The 18,616-nt window shown below is 36.2% G+C and overlaps 2 protein-coding genes across 3 annotated transcripts; both read right to left on the reverse strand.

Annotated features, from left to right (window-relative positions):
- Positions 1–7: 7 nt before the first annotated feature.
- On the reverse strand, positions 8–3,383 carry lrrc34 (leucine rich repeat containing 34). 2 transcript variants are annotated; one of them, XM_058766053.1, is made up of 10 exons: positions 2,612–3,383; positions 2,405–2,517; positions 2,189–2,253; positions 2,007–2,090; positions 1,756–1,884; positions 1,562–1,657; positions 1,305–1,459; positions 590–745; positions 357–483; positions 8–257 (listed from the first exon to the last, which is right to left on the reverse strand). In XM_058766053.1, exons 1-10 carry the CDS (start codon positions 2,641–2,643, stop codon positions 30–32), a joined length of 1,185 nt encoding a protein of 394 aa, XP_058622036.1. In that variant the 5' UTR covers positions 2,644–3,383; the 3' UTR covers positions 8–29. The 2 variants fall into 2 exon arrangements, with proteins under 2 accessions (XP_058622036.1, XP_058622035.1); XM_058766052.1 differs by having other exon boundaries at positions 2,608–3,383.
- A 147-nt stretch (positions 3,384–3,530) lies between these two features.
- mynn (myoneurin) lies at positions 3,531–17,924 on the reverse strand. Its single transcript, XM_058766047.1, is given in 10 exon segments — positions 3,531–4,498; positions 5,122–5,208; positions 5,308–5,391; positions 5,508–5,686; positions 9,363–9,522; positions 10,242–11,659; positions 16,711–16,810; positions 16,813–17,000; positions 17,277–17,316; positions 17,798–17,924. Coding segments are annotated over 8 exon segments (2,592 nt in total). The 5' UTR covers positions 16,982–17,000; positions 17,277–17,316; positions 17,798–17,924; the 3' UTR covers positions 3,531–4,103.
- Positions 17,925–18,616: the final 692 nt, after the last annotated feature.

The raw sequence follows: 18,616 nt of genomic DNA on the forward strand, positions 1-18,616 counted from the left end.
GCAACATGCATTTTGGACAAAATCCTGAATCATGAATGTGAGTCTGGGTAGATCTGCAAAGCCAATGAATCTGATGCCATCAGGGTCAGAGCTGAATTACTTGAGTCTCCATATTCCCCATATCTGGACGTCCAATAGTAATGCCTGCGTAAACCATGAGATGCTTCTGCTAGAAAAACATGATCGTCCACCTCATAGGGAGAAACATCTGTGTGCTCCTCCAACAGCCGCCCACTGCTTATCAGCCGAGAGAAAGCCTGATTATACATGCAGAGAGAACATCGAGACATTTTAATGACCTTTCGTACAGTAGCTGAACACTGTACTTGATCATTTAGAGATTTGTGGAATCTCACCATGCAAACTGGCTCCTCAAGTTTGTTCCCCCAGATGTAAATGTGTGTGAGACAGGAATTCACTTTCATTGCCTCACTGAGGGACATAAGACCTTCCTTTCCAATGTTGTTGCTTGTAACAGACAATCTAGAAGGAAAAAATGATGACATAAGCTGGTCAGCACATACAAAAGATAGTTTCATGTGTAAATGTGAGATTTAATAACATAGTTTTAAAAGTAAAGTACACTAACGCTTTGAGTTTGCTGTGTGGCAGCTTGATCGCTTCACTTAGATACACAGCACCATCGTCTTCAATGCGATTGGAAGACAGATCTAGAATCTCCAAAGACGGATTTTGTTTCAAAACCTCTGATAAGCATTTGGCTCCATCTCGTGTGATTCTGTTACTGTTAAAAAAATACAGAAATGATCATTTCTCTTATGACTATCTTATAGTCATTTCATAACTGATGAACTTTAACACTGAACACACTCAAACGAATTTAAGCTGAATAATGTTACTATTGTCTTTGCAGAGCTGCTTTGCAGCAGAATTTGAATTGGTCTCATATTTGATGAAATTTGCATCATTGGATCTGTTATTTTCCTGCTTATTACTCTGAAGCTGCTTTGAAACAACCTATATTGTATAACGTGATATATAAACGAAGGTGACTTGACTATCTTTTTTCTGTGGGGCACAAAAGAACTATCATGTCTGAGTTACTCTGTGCCGTACAATGATAGAGGAAAGTCATGGTCACCTTTCACTGTATGAAAAAAACCCAAAAACAGTTACGACATTCTGCTTTAAAAATTCCTTTTACTTTATTCTGTGGAAAGCAAATGGTAGTCATACAAATTTCAAAAGAAATGAGGGTGAGTAAACAATAACATAATTGTCTTTTTTGTGTGAACCATCCCTTAAGGATCATGAATTAAATGGTTATGTAAATGAGTGTATACCAGCGAAGATCCAAGTAGCGTAGAGAGACGTTTAACTTCAGTGCTTCACACAGCCTCTCCACACCAGTATCAGTCATGTCATGTTTTCCCAAGTGCAGCTCCCTCAGTGTCTTATTCACCACCAGCATCTGTGCCATATGGACTGTTGTTTCCTCCTATCATTTAGGTTAAGATTTCATTTAACCATTAAAACAAGACTTTTACCAAAAAATTAATAATGAAGTATGCATCTCAAAGTAGTTTTTCTGAAAACATACCTGAAAACTGAAAAGAAGAGGTCGACTAACATTAATAGCACGGATTCTTCTGTTGTTCTTAAGGACGATGGCAAATGCTATTACACTTTGTGTAGCCTAGTTTATATAAAAAAAAAAAAAAAAAAAAAACAGTACTTTAATTCAAATGCAAATTAACTTTCTTGTGTGCTTATATCTATGTTCAACAAACTCACCAAATCACAATCTGAGATGTCTAATTCTTCTAAAGTAGAGTTGATCTGCAACATAGCAGCCAGTTGCATGGCACCTTTGTTTCCAATCTTATTTCCTGTCATTCTGAGCATCTTCAGACTTTTATTTTTCTGTGAAATTAACAGAAAGTACATGCTAAAATTGTGATAAATATTGGCATTAATTTAACACCTATAATTAATGTACAGATGAATTTTAACATGAATTCTAAATATGAATTAGCCACACTTACGTGCAAACTTTTTGTTATGGCTTCTGCACCATCTGCCTCAATGTTATTACACATCAGATCAAGAGACTGAAGGGACTCACTCTCCTGTTAAAATGACAATATTCCTTTAAAGTCTCACATGCCAGAAAGTGTTAGTAGAATGCTTAAAGATATAAACATAATGTGAAACACTCTGACAGTACCTGAATGAGATGTGCGACATAAACAGCTCCTTTATCTGTGATATTGTTGTATCTAAGATCTAAACCTGCAATGGATTTTTACTTTCAGTTCACTATAAAATCAAAGTTTAAAAATACTTGATTCAGGTATAGGTTACGATAAACTTGTAAATATGTACAACAGTTTATGATTTGCATGACCTAAAAGTGTTCTGGGTAGGACGAGTTAATATTTACCCTTTATTGCCGAATTTCCCATGAGTGTTTTTGACAAGACCAGCATACCGTCATCTGTCAACCTGTCTCCATGCTTTAGTTGATCATTACCGGTTAGTTTGAGTGAGCCATCACTGAATTAAACAAAAAAACAACATTAATTCACAGGAAGGTCGAAACGACTGCTCATACTTTATACTGTATTATATACTTTCCAAACCAACCTACTAATGTTGTCTTCCAAGACTTCCAAAACACATGTATTTGGAGGCTGCTGAACTTCAGCGCATACAGATAAATATCGATTCTGAAGCTCCTCCATGTTTCACGCTTTATGTTGCTATGGTAACAGAGCCAAGCACCATAGAACAGTCTTTGATGGAACGCATTGCGCAATGGCGACATCTTCAGGTCGCATGCGCTTCTTTTGACGCCGGTTAATAACAACAACAAAAAAAATATGTGTACAAATAAAACAGATATACAGAAACGTGGTTTAAAAAAAACAACAAACATTCCAAGTAATCGAGAATAAGTGAAACATACCTATTTAATCTTTCACAGATTATTTTCTTTATGAGCAGTATTACACAAGTAAGCTACTCAACATATGAATGATGTGTTATATATTTAAAATGTAGGGGGAAAAATACAATAGTCACATTTTGGAGGAAAGGCCTACTGGACCTATAATAATAAAAAGCTAGCCATCTGTAAATTATATTTATTTACACAAATAACAAGTAATGGGCTGTTTCTGAATTTAAATTCACAAATACTATTTGGTAATGCTGAAATAAAAATCTAACAAAGATGCCTTGATAAAAAAATAAAAAAATGAATACTTGTAGGAATGGTAATGTCATCAATATTATAAAAATGTACACATAAACCCAAAATAGAAAAATTCTTGTATATTTAACAAATTAAGTCCATAAAAAGATATAATCTTTCCTTTTATAAGCTTCACAATTTTTTTTCTTTAAAATCATCCTAGGGGACAGAAAACTTCCCCTAGTTGAATTACCCGAATATAAAAACTACAAGAAGTAATATTGAGGAGAACTGAGGAAAATATTCCTGCGTTCTTCACCAGATTCATTCTGTGAATGCAATACTCACAAATATATATCAACCACAAAAAATATTCAGATGTGAGATGATTTATTATAAAAGTTTCCCAGTTTGTTAGAGGATCCAAATGATTTCACATCATGTATGAAATTGTTCAGAGACTGGGTCATATAACATTATAGGTATTTACATGTCAAACTTCTAAAAGACAAACGCATAGTTCAAAATATCAGAATGACCAAGTCAGTTGTAACGTATAGCCGCACAGTCCTTTTAATTAAATAGAAAAGTATTTTTTAAACGAACCAAAATGCATTTCTAAGCACAGCTTTTATATTACAGCTAAATGTAAGTTTGGCCTTCCCTTCATTTCAGAAAATACTTTATGCCTTTAACGATCCAGATTCTGCTCTGAATGTGACATTACATTTAATTAAGAAAAAAAGCAAGAGAGGAGAAGCCCCAGATATTCACACAATAGCTTTGTATAACTGATATCTGCTAAGAGTTCATCATTCAAACGCTGAGAAAAGTTATCTGAAGGGATGTTTGTGGCAAAATGCTTTTGCACTGGCGTGACTGATCCTAACCTCAGTCTTCACTTAATGAAGAAAATACATTTAAAATGGATGTAAAAGTTGGTATTTTAATCAATGGTCTGAACGATGACAATCTGCGTGTGCTCCATCTCAGCGGTTCCTGGGATTTCATACTGTTCCACTACATAGCTCACTTGCTCGCCAGATTCTCCGTGTTGGATGAGAACCGGTGCTTCGGACGATTCTGCGTGCTGGAAGATCATGGAGGGCTCTGTGCCGTCTGCATGCTGTATGATCATCTGAGGCTCTGCTGACTGCTGGATAATAAGTGAGGTTTCCGGAGGCAAAATTGGCAACGGGGGCTCCATCTGAATTTCATGGTCTTGGGAATCGACAAGCGCAGAGCGCACACGAGCAATCAGGCCCTGGTGGTCAATGGGGATGTTGAGAGGACACTGCGTCGAGTCGGTTTTCAAAGGAGCCTGCTCTTGGCCTGGAAGAACTGAAAAGTATGTTTTGAAATAGATATTTAGATGGATGGATAGATCAGTTGTAAATACACAACTGGTAAAAAGTTTGTGCTGCTTAATATTTGTTGTGTAAACCGTGACACATTTTTTTTAAGCTTCTTTGATAACGTTCAAAAGAACTGCATTTATTTGTTACAGAAATGTTTTGTAATATTATTACTCTTTAATGTCACTTTTGATCAACTTAATGCATCCTTGCTGAATAAAAGTATTTCTTATTTATTCCAAACCATTTAAATGATGGTGTATCAAGGTTTCCACAAAAATATTAAGCAGCACTGTTATCAACATTGATAATAAGACATTTTTGAGCAGCAAATGAGGATATTAAAATGATTTCTGAAGGATCGTGACACCAAAGACTGGAGTAATGATGAGCTTTGGCAGCAGAGGAACAAATTACAGTTTAAAAAATATGAATATATAAAACAGTTCTTCCGAATTGAAAAAAATACTTCATGATATTACTGTTTATACTGCATTTTTGATTAAATGCAGCCTTGGTGAACAAAATATTTCTTTCGAAAATATTTTAAAAATCATAATTATTTCAATAATAAACATCAACAACAATAAAAACATTAAAATAACACACCGTTATGCTTCAAAATGCTGTGCTTCTTCAAGCTATATATGTCTGAAAACATGTTCCCACACAGGTTACACCTCACTTTTCTTGATCCTACAGGCAAAAGGACATAGATAAATATGTATTTGCACATATTCTTGCAAGGTTTCCATTTTGAAAAATGGAAAGCTTTCATTTATTAACTAAATTTACCATTGTGGATGTCCATATGTTTTCGAAGTTCACCAGCAGTTAAGCAAGGTTTTCCGCAATCCAAGCATATATATGGGGTCACACCTAAAATGGAAGGCAAAAAACCCCATTTATTAAACACAGACTCCCTGTGGCGTCAGTATGTTAGCAAACTGCTACAGAAAAGGTTGAAAGCTTTAATGAATGCATTACAAACCCACCGGTGTGTTTCCTGGTGTGAGCGATGAGCGAGCTGGACACAGCGAATGCCATGCCGCAGGTGTCGCAGATGTAGGGTTTCTCCCCCGTGTGTCGGCGCTTGTGGTACATCAGCGTGCTGGCCTGTGTGAAGCGCTTCCCACATTCTCCACACTCATACGGCTTCTCACCGCTGTGCTTCCTTAATGGAAGTTAATGGAAATGTTTATTCTCCTAATTTATCATTGGTATTTTATAGATATTTTAATTGGATAACAACAAATACAGTATATTGACCAATACAAAAAAATGATTTTTATGTGCAAGTGCCCAAAAATAGATATGGAGAGCTAGTCTTTACATATTAGTAGTCTCTTTACATATTAATAATAGTAATAAGAATAAACAATCCACATTAAAACTATAAATCATTAGACTAAAACAAAACATTCATTATAAATATTTTCCAATAATTGTCATAATTACAAAAAGTCCTTTAATATCTGTTACTACAAAGTGCAGTCTCTCTAATAATAATAATAGTATTAAATCTAATATTAAAAATACTAAGAAATAGGGAACCATTCTGGGAGCACAACCACATACCAGGGTTGCTGCAGGATTTTTAAGCTCAAATTTAAGACTTTTTAAGACCTTTTTTAAGACCGGCACAAATAAAATTAATACCATATGAGCAGGGTAGGGCAATGTCTATGGTAAACTGTAAAATGAATGTAAAAAGCATGATTTACAGTTCAGATAGAAGTTTTCACGAAACAAAACGTTTTATCAAATTATACACTTCACATTTCAGCCTTTAAACCATTTTTTTAAGTCAAAAGTAATCATTATATTAATTTAAACAATTATCAATAAATTATTATATGTGACCCTGGACCACAAAACCAGTCTTAAGTCGCTGGGGTACATTTGTAGCAATAGCCAACAATACATTGTATGGGTCAAAATTATTGATTTTTCTTTTATGCCAAAAATCATTAGGACATTAAGTAAAGATCATGTTCCATGAAGATATTTTGTAAATTTCCTACTGTAAATATATCAAAAGTAAATTTTTGATTAGTAATATGCATTGCTAAGAACTTCATTTGGACAACTTTAAAGGTGATTTTCTCAATATTTAGATTTTGTTGCACCCTCAGATTCCAGATTTTCAAATAGTTGTATCGCGGCCGAATAGATCCTAACAAACCGTACATCAATGGAAAGCTCATTTATTCAGCTTTCAGATGATGTATAAATCTTAATTTTGAAAAATTTACACTTAAAGACTGGTTTTGTGGTCCAGGGTCACATATGAATTAAATAACATACAAACACATTTTAGTGTTTAGATTTTTATAATGAATTATCTCTTTATCGATCCACCAGTTCACATTTACAACTCTGCGTGTTTGCAGGGTAAAAACATGGGTCGATTTTTGCATTGGTCTGAACAAAAACAACCCAATGTTCCTGTAATCCTGGAGGCTGCAGTTCTAGGACTGCATAGAACCCTATTTTTTGGGACAGCACCATCTATTCCAACAGAGGAGACCTGATTCAAACATCAAACAAACAGATGCAAACAAACAGCACATCAGGCATGAAGCGCTGCTAATTAACTTAAGTCTCGCACAGACACAAGTCTTCTTTCCAAGAAAACTGAATTTTAAACCAGAATATATTGAATATTGAAATAAATTAGGTTAAATATTTCAAGAGGGTTACCAATGGGTATGTTTAGGGTTAGGACAATAATTAAATAACTACATAATTCCTTAAAAATAATAATATACAGAATTGAATACCAAATGCTATAAAATAGTATGAGCCACTAATATTTAGTCATTTAGCAGACGCTTTTATCCAAAGCGACTTATAAATGAGGACAATGGAAGCAATCAAAATCAACAAAAGAGCAAGAACATGCAAGTGCTATAACAAGTCTCATTTAGCCTAACGCAGCACATGTAGCAAGAGTTTTTTTTAAAATTATATAATAAAAAAAAGAAAGCATAGAATAGAAAAAGAATAGTGCAAGCTAGTGTTACAGGCCTTTTTTGCTTTTGTTAATTGTATAATAAATAAAAAGAAAACAGAATACAAAAAGATTAGAAAAGCTAGTGTTAGTTTTTTTTTTTTTTTTTAAAGAATAGAATTAGAATAGAGAGAGGTGTGACGTTCTTCATTCTCTCTTACATTCTTTTTGGCTCTTTAAAAATTAATCTTGCTGCCACGTTCTGGATTAATTGTAAAGGTTTGATAGAACTGGCTGGAAGACCTGACACAATACATACATGCAAAAAATAAATAAATAAAATAAAATAATTAAAAAACAAACAAAAAAAACTATAGGGTCCTAGAAATCCAGTTCTGAAACCACAGCCTCAGGCTACTCACAACAACAGCCCTATTGAACATGCAGATTCATTCTCTGCCAGCAGGAGGCGCTTTCGAACGGTTTCCCCGGTAACAGCAGAACACTAGAGCTGTAAGATTCCAAAATTTTTGGAATCGAGTCCGATTCCGATTCCGATTCCTGGAATCGATGGGAGTCGATTCCGAGAATCGATTCCTCTGTTGTTTTCGATTCTTGTTTGTTTTGTTTTTTAGATCGAAGGAACCTAATCTCGCCATGACTGCAGGATATAAAGGTCGTAGAAAGTATCCTTCTCATAATATGAAGCTTTATTTGTAAAAAATGACAATAAATTTCTATAGCTATGATTGATTTTTAAATTGTAATTTTGTCTGCTTTGCCCTTGAAATTAGTCATAGCTCACTGCTCAGCAGGGACATGCATTTATCGCATGAATTGAACAAGACATGAAGTGTCTAAAATAAATGTGCACAGTTCAGCTGAATGATGAAGTTTACTTTGACTGTATGCTTTGGACAAAATTAACAAACTGTACATTGAAACAAAATAACCAGAACATTAACAATAACACTGATAGAGCTCGTGGTTTATCTGTCAGTCAGATGCTCGGCCACTGATCTATGCTCGTGACGTTTTCTTTTAGAATTATCATTGGCTGATAGAAATAAAAATAGAATTTTAGATGGAAATAACATCCTCAACCACGTCATGATCTATTCTGTCGTGCAGCGCTCAAAACTGTGGACAACATAAGCCAGCTCCACCGTAAAATAACCCCTGAATAATTTTTTAACTGGTTCATTAAAACTATCCGAAAGAACCTTTTCGTGGAAACGAACCAGACTTCAAATCACTTTTAGCAAGCATGAGGCGAAGGGTAAATATAAAAATGAAATAGATCTTATATATATATATAAAAAATAATCTTTTCTCACAACTCTCGTAATTACGGCTTTTATCGAGCATGAGGGAAGCGAATGGTGCTTCTCAAACGGAAGGCTGCATCCTCAAATTATGATGATGCAGTACCGACTTGTTTTCTTTCAGTTTATTTTTGTGAATTTAAATGTGTGCAGCCTTTGTAGGATGCAGCCTTCCATTTGAGAGGCACCCATTGATAAGCTTTGTTGAACTGAAAAAAGCTCTGAATGAGGAGTCGATTCCTCTTGATGGGATCGATTCCAAGCTCTACAGAACACAAAGCAGCGCAGCACCGGACTTTGAAACGTGCAGCGCTCATATTTTATTTATAGCCTTTTGAAGTTTAATCGTCACAATAAGCTGTATCACGATTCTGGTCTGTACCCAAATTTAAGACCTCTTGAAATCATAATTAAGACAATTTAAGACTTTTTATGACCTTAAATTTGATAAAGTAAATTTAAGACCTTTTTAGACATTTTAAGGACCCGCGGGAACCCTGCATACATGTGTAATTTTATCAAATTTTATGAGATTTAATTTGAATATTGCGCATGAATTGCACTACGCATACCTTATGTGAATCTTCAGATTACTAGAAGTGGCGAAAGCTGCTCCACAGAAATCACATTTATGCGGCTTTTCTTCTCCGTGATGCATGCGGCAATGATAGACCAGCTGACATTTCTGAGCAAAACGTGCCTCACAAGATGTACAACTGAAGGGCTTCTCTCCTGAAAACAAAATAATACATGAATCACTCTACATAAAGTTATTCTATAAGCAAAATTAGACAATGTACACAACAGTTCAAAAGATTTAAAAAAAAGAAAAAGAAATTAATACTTGTTTCAGCACGAATGCATTAAATTGACGAAAAGTGACAGGAAATACATGTAATATCACAAAATGATTGTGAAATAATGGTAAAAAAAAGTTAGAATTGCAAAAAAAAGTTTTCACAAATATTAAGCAGCACATTGTCTTTCAACATAATATAATAATAATAATAATAAAAAAGAAAATAATAATAATAATGTTTCTCGAGCAGCAAATCAGCATATTAGATTCATTTCTTAAGGATTATGTGATACTGAAGACTGGAGTAATGATGCTGAAAATTCAGCTTTGCCATCACAGGAATAAGTGACATTTTACAATATATTAAAATAGAAAACGGTTATTTTATATTGTAATAATATTTCAAAATATTACATTTTTTGCTGCATTTTTGATCTAATCAATTCAGCCTTTGTGAGCATAAGAGACAAAAACATTAAAAAAATAAAATAAAAAAAAACTTTTGCACAGTAGTGTGTGATTAACAAACATTATGGACATTTCATATTATAGTTCCACATTTTTTGTCATCAAAACTATGGAATGAAAGACAAATTCATTCAAGTGAATGAGTATATTAATGCAGTGTACCTTCTACATGCGAGAGTCATACCTGTGTGTATGCGCATGTGGGTCTTCAGCTGGTTGCCCTGTCTGAAGGAGCGGGTACAGAGCTGGCACTGATAGGGTTTGAGGCCCTTGTGTATGCGCATGTGTCTGCGCAGGCTGCTCATCTCTGAGAAGAGGTTCCCGCAGACGTTACAAATAGGCCTGTGTTTGTCCTGTAAAGGCTTCACTTCCTCTTCTCCGCCCCAGTCCTCATTGTCATTCCCAAATTCTTCATCCTCTACATCATCGTCTTCCTCATTACTAGCTTGGCTTTCTTTTAGCTTTCTACTCAAGCTTCTCTTTCTGTTGCTGGTGCGGACCTTCTTGGCAGGATTTGACTCGGAATCTTCTGTACCTTGAGATGAGCCTTCTTCAGTGTGTTTCTCAGTGTCTTGGTTTGTTTCTCCAGTAGCTTCTTCTCCACTGTTCTCTGCTGGATTTGAAGATTCAGGCGCCTCAGAAGGAAGAGGTTTGGATCGAGGTCTTCCTCTTTTACGGCCAGTCCCTTCGTTCTCTTTAGTCTTTGCAGGTTCTGAGCCGTCTTCTGTGTTTGTAATTGAGTTCTCAGTGTTTGTAGTTTGGTTCTCAGTGGTTAACGGCTTAGTCCGTGGTCTTCCTCTCCCTCGTTTTAAAGGAACTCCGTCTGGGTTTTCCACATCTGTCTTCACCTGATGATCATCTTCCTCACCAGCATTCACAGAATCTTCTTCAACAACTTCTGTTTCTTGGGTCTCTCCTTGTTCTTCATCTCCATTGTCGCCTTCTGCACTAGATGACAGAGGTCTATTTTGTGGTCGTCCTTTTTTGTGAGAAGAGCTCTCCTCTTCTTGATCCTTGGTTGCTACAGACTCATCTTCAGCGTTTCCAGAATCATCTCTATCAGTGGACAGTGGTCTAACCCGTGGACGACCTCTTGGTCTTCCGGTTCCTCTCCCTACTGAGCTGCTGTTTGGACTCATGGTTTGCTGCGCTGGAGATTGTTCAGTTGAATAAGAAGTCAAAGGCCTCACCCGTGGACGACCTCTCGGTCTCCCCCGACCTCTTCCTCTGCCTCTGTGAGCAGTGATGGTCTCACTCTCAACATCATCCTCATAGAGCCTAGTTTTGGGTTTCCTCCCTCTCTTGCTGCCGCTTTTCTGCGGTGTCTGTTCGCTGGACGACTGGGCTTCGTCCATAGAGGAGGGATCATCCTGTAACCCATCTTCTTTCGTTTCCCTCAACCGCTCCCGTTCTTCCACCTCTGCGATCGGCTCTAAAGGTTCGTAGTCGTCCGGGCTCAGGGGAGAACGTGGATCTTCGTACTCTGCTTGTCTTGTGGGCGAGCCACCAAATTTGATATCATCTTGAGTTAGTGTACAACGAGCCACAACCTCGGGCATCCCAAGATAAGATGCAGCTTTCTGAACGCTTTCAATTTCTTCTCTTTGGACAACAAAGCACAGGAATTTAAAACGAACAGTTATAACTATATACTGTGTGCACTATATAAATATATATCAATAAAGGCAACATTTTAGCCAAAATAACATTTAGCAGGTTAAATAGTTCATAGCACAGTTAAAAATGAAATAGATTGTGATAGAGTGAAACTTATTAAAATTCATATTCACTACTGGAAAAAAATATCCATAACTTTATAAAAACTAATTTTTGTCAATGACTTTCTGGTATATGCAAATTTCCAATGTTGTTAGACTTTTCACATTCATTTATGTCATATTCATTATGAGTTTTTCTTTTTGATTCTTTTATTATTACTCAACATTATATTCATATTACTGTCTCATATTAAATATATACTCAAGTATAATTCAATTATTCCCTTTTATTATGGTCAATTCCATTTAAACTCCATATTCCATTAATGTAGCATTTTCTTTTAAACTTGACATCTTGTTATGATGGAAACTTATTCTCTGCAAAAAATAAATAAATTTATATGCAAGGATGTTTGGTTAAATTTTGTGTTCTTTTTTTCATGGTACTAAGTGTTGTTTTCCAAGTGCTGGTATTTGAAGATTGCAAAGCTCTGCTATTTCTGCTAGAAGGATGTAAAACCACAACCCATGTCTCTATTTTTATCTGACTTCTACCTACTGCCTTTCACAGGTAGTGTCAAGGTGACCTCGCTTTGAGTTCAAGTAATTTAGGTGGAGAAAAACATGTGCCCAGATGTATGAGACACAACGGGTAAATTCCTTTGACGTCTACCGATCAGACACAAACATCTTGAGATGTTCCAAGAGGATGCAAGTCTCTACTATTTATATTATTCCAACTGGCTTTTCAGACAGCTTCTCCTTTTCCTCTGCTCACATTACATGCTCCAAACGCCTTTGTCTTTTGACTTCTGAAGATTATCATACTTTGATTTTAGATTACTCTCTTAGAATTTTAGCAGAATATACTCAGTTTGGATTTTTGTATTCATTCTTAATCTTTTTCTTTCATTTAAAATTTTTCATTATTATTATAATAATCTTTAATTTTTATCATCTATGATTTATTTTAAATGAATTACAATTTTACTAAAAGACCTGGATCTCTCCATTGCATCAATTTCCAGTATACGTTTACATATGCTACACAGTCAAAGTTAACATTTCAAAAATCATGGAAATCTATTTCAGTAGTGAACAGTGAACTTTTAGTTTTACTCTGCAATGAAATATTTAATCAGCTAAATAATTATCTATTTATCCACTATATATAGAAATATATATATACACACACACACTCACACATACATACAGTAGGTACGGAAAGTATTCAGACCCCCTTAAATTTTTCACTCTTTGTTATATTGCAGCTAAAATCATTTAAGTTCATTTTTTTTCCTCAATGTACACACAGCACCCTATATTGACAGAAAAACACAGAATTGTTGACATTTTTGCAGGTTTATTAAAAAAGAAAAACTGAAATATCACATGGTCCTAAGTATTCAGACCCTTTGCTCAGTATTTAGTAGAAGCACCCTTTTGATCTAATACAGCCATGAGTCTTTTTGGGAAAGATGCAACAAGTTTTTCACACCTGGATTTGGAGATCCTCTGCCATTCCTCCTTGCAGATCCTCTCCAGTTCTGTCAGGTTGGATGGTAAACGTTGGTGGACAGCCATTTTTAGGTCTTTCCAGAGATGCTCAATTGGGTTTAAGTCAGGGCTCTGGCTGGGCCATTCAAGAACATTCACGGAGTTGTTGTGAAGCCACTCCTTCGTTATTTTAGCTGTGTGCTTAGGGTCATTGTCTTGTTGGAAGGTAAACCTTCGGCCCAGTCTGAGGTCCTGAGCATTCTGGAGAAGGTTTTCATCCAGGATATCCCTGTACTTGGCCGCATTCATCTTTCCCTCGATTGCAACCAGTCGTCCTGTCCCCGCAGCTGAAAAACACCCCCACAGCATGATGCTGCCACCACCATGCTTCACTGTTGGGACTGTATTGGACAGGTGATGAGCAGTGCCTGGTTTTCTCCACACATACCGCTTAGAATTAAGGCCAAAAAGTTATATCTTGGTCTCATCAGACCAGAGAACCATAATAATTCAGATGTTTTTTAGCAAACTCCATGCGGGCTTTCATGTGTCTTGCACTGAGGAGAGGCTTCCGTCGGGCCACTCTGCCATAAAGCCCCGACTGGTGGAGGGCTGCAGTGATGGTTGACTTTCTACAACTTTCTCCCATCTCCCGACTGCATCTCTGGAGCTCAGCCACAGTGATCTTTGGGTTCTTCTTGACCTCTCTCACCAAGGCTCTTCTCCCCCGATAGCTCAGTTTGGCCGGACGGCCAGCTCTAGGAAGGGTTCTGGTCGTCCCAAACGTCTTCCATTTAAGGATTATGGAGGCCACTGTGCTCTTAGGAACCTTAAGTGCAGCAGAAATTTTTTTGTAACCTTGGCCAGATCTGTGCCTTGCCACAATTCTGTCTCTGAGCTCTTCAGGCAGTCCCTTTGACCTCACGATTCTCATTTGCTCTGACATGCACTGTGAGCTGTAAGGTCTTATATAGACAGGTGTGTGACTTTCCTAATCAAGTCCAATCAGTATAATCAAACACAGCTGGACTCAAATGAAGGTGTAGATCCATCTCAAGGATGATCAGAAGAAATGAACAGCACCTGAGTTAAATATATGAGTGTCACAGCAAAGGGTCTGAATACTTAGGACCATGTGATATTTCAGTTTTTCTTTTTAAATAAAACTGCAAAAATGTCAACAATTCTGCGTTTTTCTGTCAATATGGGGTGCCGTGTGTACATTAATGAGGAAAAAAAAATGAACTTGGAAATGGCTGCAATATAACAAAGAGTGAAAAATTGAAGGGGGTCTGAATACTTTCCGTACCCACTGTACATATAGAGTGCTGCTTGAAAGTTTGTGAACCCTTTAGAATTTTCTATATTTCTGCATAAATATGACCCAAAGCATCATCAGATTTTCATAAAAGTCCTGAAAGTAGACAAAGAGAACAGAATCAAACAAATGAGACAAAAATATTTTCTGTCATTTATTTATTCAGGAAAATGATCCAATATTGCATATCTGTGAGTGGCAAAAGTATGTGAATCTCTTGGATTAGCAGTTAATTTAAAGGTGACAGAGTCCATCTGTGCAGAGGTGTTTTCAGTCAGTGCAATGACTATCAAATGTCAGTACGTGACCTGTTTTATTCAAAGAACAGGGATCTATCAAAGTCTACTCATGTTTGTGGAAGTGAATCATGTCACGAAAAAAGGAGATTACTGAGGACCTCAGAAAAAGAGTTGATGTTGCTCCAAAACCATCTCTAAAGAGTTTGGACTCCACAAATCCACAGTCAGAAAGATTGTGTACAAATGGAGGAAATTCAAGACCACTGTTACCTTCCCGAGAAGTGGTCGACCAACAAAGATTACTCCAAAGCAGAACGTGTAATAGTCTGCGAGGTTGCAAAAGTTCCCAGGGTAACTTCTAAGCAACTAAAGGCCTTTCTCACATTGGCTAATGTTAATGTTCATGAGCCCACCGTCAGGAGAACACTGAGCAATCATGGTGTGCATGGCAAAGTTGCAAGAAGAAAGCCACTGTTCTCCAAAAAGAAAATCGCTTGCTAAAGATCATGTGGACGAGCCAGAGGACTACTGGAGAAAGGTTTAATGGATGGATGAAACCAAAATAGAAGTTATTGGTTTAAATGAGAAGCTATTATGTTCGGAGAAAAGAACACACTGCATTCCAGTTTAAGAATCTTATCCCATCTGTGAAACATGGCAGTGGTAGAATCATGGCTTGGGCCAGTTTTCCTGCATCTTGGCCAGGACAGCCTGCCGTCACTGATGGAACAATGAATTCTGAGTTATACCAACAAATTCTAAAGGAAAACGTCAGGACATCTGTTTAAAAACAGAGTCTCAAGAGAATGTGGGTCATGCAGCAAGACAACAACCCCAAGCACACAAGTCATTCTACCAAAGAATGGTTAAAGAAGAACAAAGTTAATGTTTTGGAATGGCTGAGTCAAAGTCCAGACCGTAATACAATTAAAATGTTGTGGAAGGACCTGAGCAAGCAGTTCACAGAAGGAAAGTCAGGAAACCCACCAACGTCACAGAGTTTAAGTGGTTCTGCACTAAGGAATGGGCTAAAACTGCTACATGTTACTGTGCAGGACTGATCAGCATTTACAAGAAACTTTACCTTCAGTTACTACAGCAAAAGGGGGTCACACCAGATTCTGAAAGCAAAGATTCACATACTTTTGCAACGCACATATGTAACACTGGATAATTTTTCTCAATAAATAAATGACAAGGAAAATATTTACATTTACATTTATGCATTTAGCAGACGCTTTTATCCAAAGCGACTTACATTGCATTCAAGTTACAGTTTTTACATTTTATCAGCTCTTGCTTTCCCTGGGAATCGAACCCATGATCTTGGCGTTGCTAGCGCCATGCTCTACTATTTGAGCTACAGGAAAACTCACTTGTATTTTTCTCTCACTTGTTTGATTCGCTTCTCTTTGTCTACTTTCAGGACTTATATGAAAATCTGATGATGTTTTGGGTCATATTTATGCAGAAATATAGAAAATTCTAAAGGGTTCACAAACTTTCAAGCAGCACTATATATTCAAAATATGTAAAGTGAAAAGGTTTTTACAAATACGCAAAAAACAAAACAAAAACATTTGTACCACTGTGTATTTATATTTAATATATATTTAATAATGAATTTAAAATTAAAACGAATACATATCATTAAGGAAAAAAATCCAAAACTTTTAAAATGATACATTTTTTTTAATTATTATTATTTTTTAAATTAATTTACATGACCTTTTCAGGGCTTAAAATTTTTTAAATACTAAAATTATATATTTTAAAAATACTTACAGGTTTGAAATATTTTCAGGCTTTATAGGAACAGTACACATAAACATTACATACAGATAACAATAGACATATTGAATTATATTCCAATGAACTCACCTGTCCATACTCAAGTCACCGGTGTAAATGTAAGTTAGTAGTTTTTCAAACACAGCCCCGCTCACTAACTCTGGGTCCAAAGTTATGGTGGCATTCTCCTTCCAGCATCAATAGACTGCGTAGAGAAATACTCGCTAAAGGCTGCCAGAACATTGTGGTGTGCATTATATTGAGACTGTCCTATTACTACTGTGCAGTCACACAGAAAGCTTCTCTCACGTTGCCTCTTCAGCTGCTCCAGAAGAAACTCACTGTGAGTGATATGTGGCATGACGTGGAAGAGGAGCAACCTACAATATCAAGAACATCTTATAACATCAGCCACTACTGAACATCTTAGAGAGATTCTTCAGAAATTCTGTCATTATTTATTTGTATTGCATCCTCTTTCCATATAATAAAAGTGGTAGGTTCTAGTAATAAAGGTTTGGAACAACATAATGGTGAACAAAACGAATGAATGATTAAATAATTTCCATTTTGAGTGAATCAGACCTATAATGACCCTATTTTACATGCAATCATTTTGTAAGTAATAAACAAAATAACAAAAATAATTCACTTACCGCACGTCAATTTATAATGGTGTAAACCGCACCCAAAAACCTGTTTAAATGAAACAGACATACATGTAAAAATAAACAACCTGTGGCTCATATAAATTAAGCAATAACTCAATATAAAATTAGCAACAGTTCAGACTAGACAACATCAGTAAAGGAAAATAAAAGTTCCCGCCCATTACTCAAAAGTTAGCTGCAATAACGAGCTTGCTGACAAACTATCACCGTTAAAGGCCACTCAAAATATTATAATGCACCCAATAATTCTAGTCGTAAATACGCACTAAAAATAGCTAAATGCATTGTTTTCTGAATGGATGCAGACAGTAGTGCTTAGAATTTTGACATGCAAAACAAAGGGCTCTTATTTCGAAAATGCTCGATCCGGTAGAGCGCGAGCCGCAATTCACAGGTTCGCTCTACATATTACAAACACGACACCGAGTCGTGCAATAATTATTTAAATTATGTGATTAATAAATATAAAGTTAAATTCGAATTTTTAATAAAAATTCAGGTCTCACGTTATTTCGACAGTAGATTAAAATCTCTTTCCTTTGACGGCCATTTTCGAGGTCTTCAAGGGGATTTGGTCGGTGACGTCATATCCTCCCGTCTGAATTCTTTCCGGTGTTTGAACCAAACTGACAGCTGTGACCGTTAGATGGAGCCAAACACACAAACCAGCACATGAATGGACACAAATGTCCAGAAACTGGTGCATTCAAGGACCAGAGTGTAAAGTACAGGAGTAACTGTAGCTTAATTCATTGCTAAACGTAAATGTTATTTTGGGAATGTGTACTTTTGAAACTGCTTGTAGGTACTTTTTTGTAGTCTTTTGAAGTCTTTTTAAAGATTTCACTTGACATTTTCAGGAGAAATGTTTCCCCGTTTTGATCCATTTATTGATCCCAAATTAAACAGACAATGACATCATTTATCCTTGTGAAGAGATCTCATCAATCACAATATTAGATTTCATATATAAGCTATGGGTGGTCGATGAGGAATAATCTTTATTCCTGCTGGGTCTTTTCTACAGATTGAAGTCACCAAAACATCTTCTATTTGATTTTTCACCCTCAGACCCATGTTAAAAAAATACATTAATCCAGGGTTAAGGGTTGTGTGAAAATATCTTTAGTAAATTTAGCTTGAATCCTGGGCCGAAACTACAAGGAACATGTCCACACAAAAAATTAACCACGAGTGGTAGGCCGATTAACATCAACAATGTAACAGTTATCCAAAATGGGCGGTTAACTACTAAGGTATGTACTTAATTTTACTTAAGAATCAAACTTACATAACGTTTAATGATAAACAACTGTCTACCATGG

This window comes from Onychostoma macrolepis, chromosome 24 (genome assembly GCF_012432095.1).
Source record: "Onychostoma macrolepis isolate SWU-2019 chromosome 24, ASM1243209v1, whole genome shotgun sequence".
Taxonomy (NCBI): Eukaryota; Metazoa; Chordata; class Actinopteri; order Cypriniformes; family Cyprinidae; genus Onychostoma; species Onychostoma macrolepis.

Coding starts and splice junctions, on each gene's coding strand:
- lrrc34 (XM_058766052.1), bottom strand. CDS start 2,705: ATGGAGGAGCTTCAGAATCGATATTTATCTGTATGCGCTGAAGTTCAG. Junction 2,254..2,404: donor GGGAAATTCGGCAATAAAGG/GTAAATATTAAC, acceptor AATCCATTGCAG/GTTTAGATCTTAGATACAAC. Junction 1,460..1,561: donor CTCTTCTTTTCAGTTTTCAG/GTATGTTTTCAG, acceptor CCTAAATGATAG/GAGGAAACAACAGTCCATAT.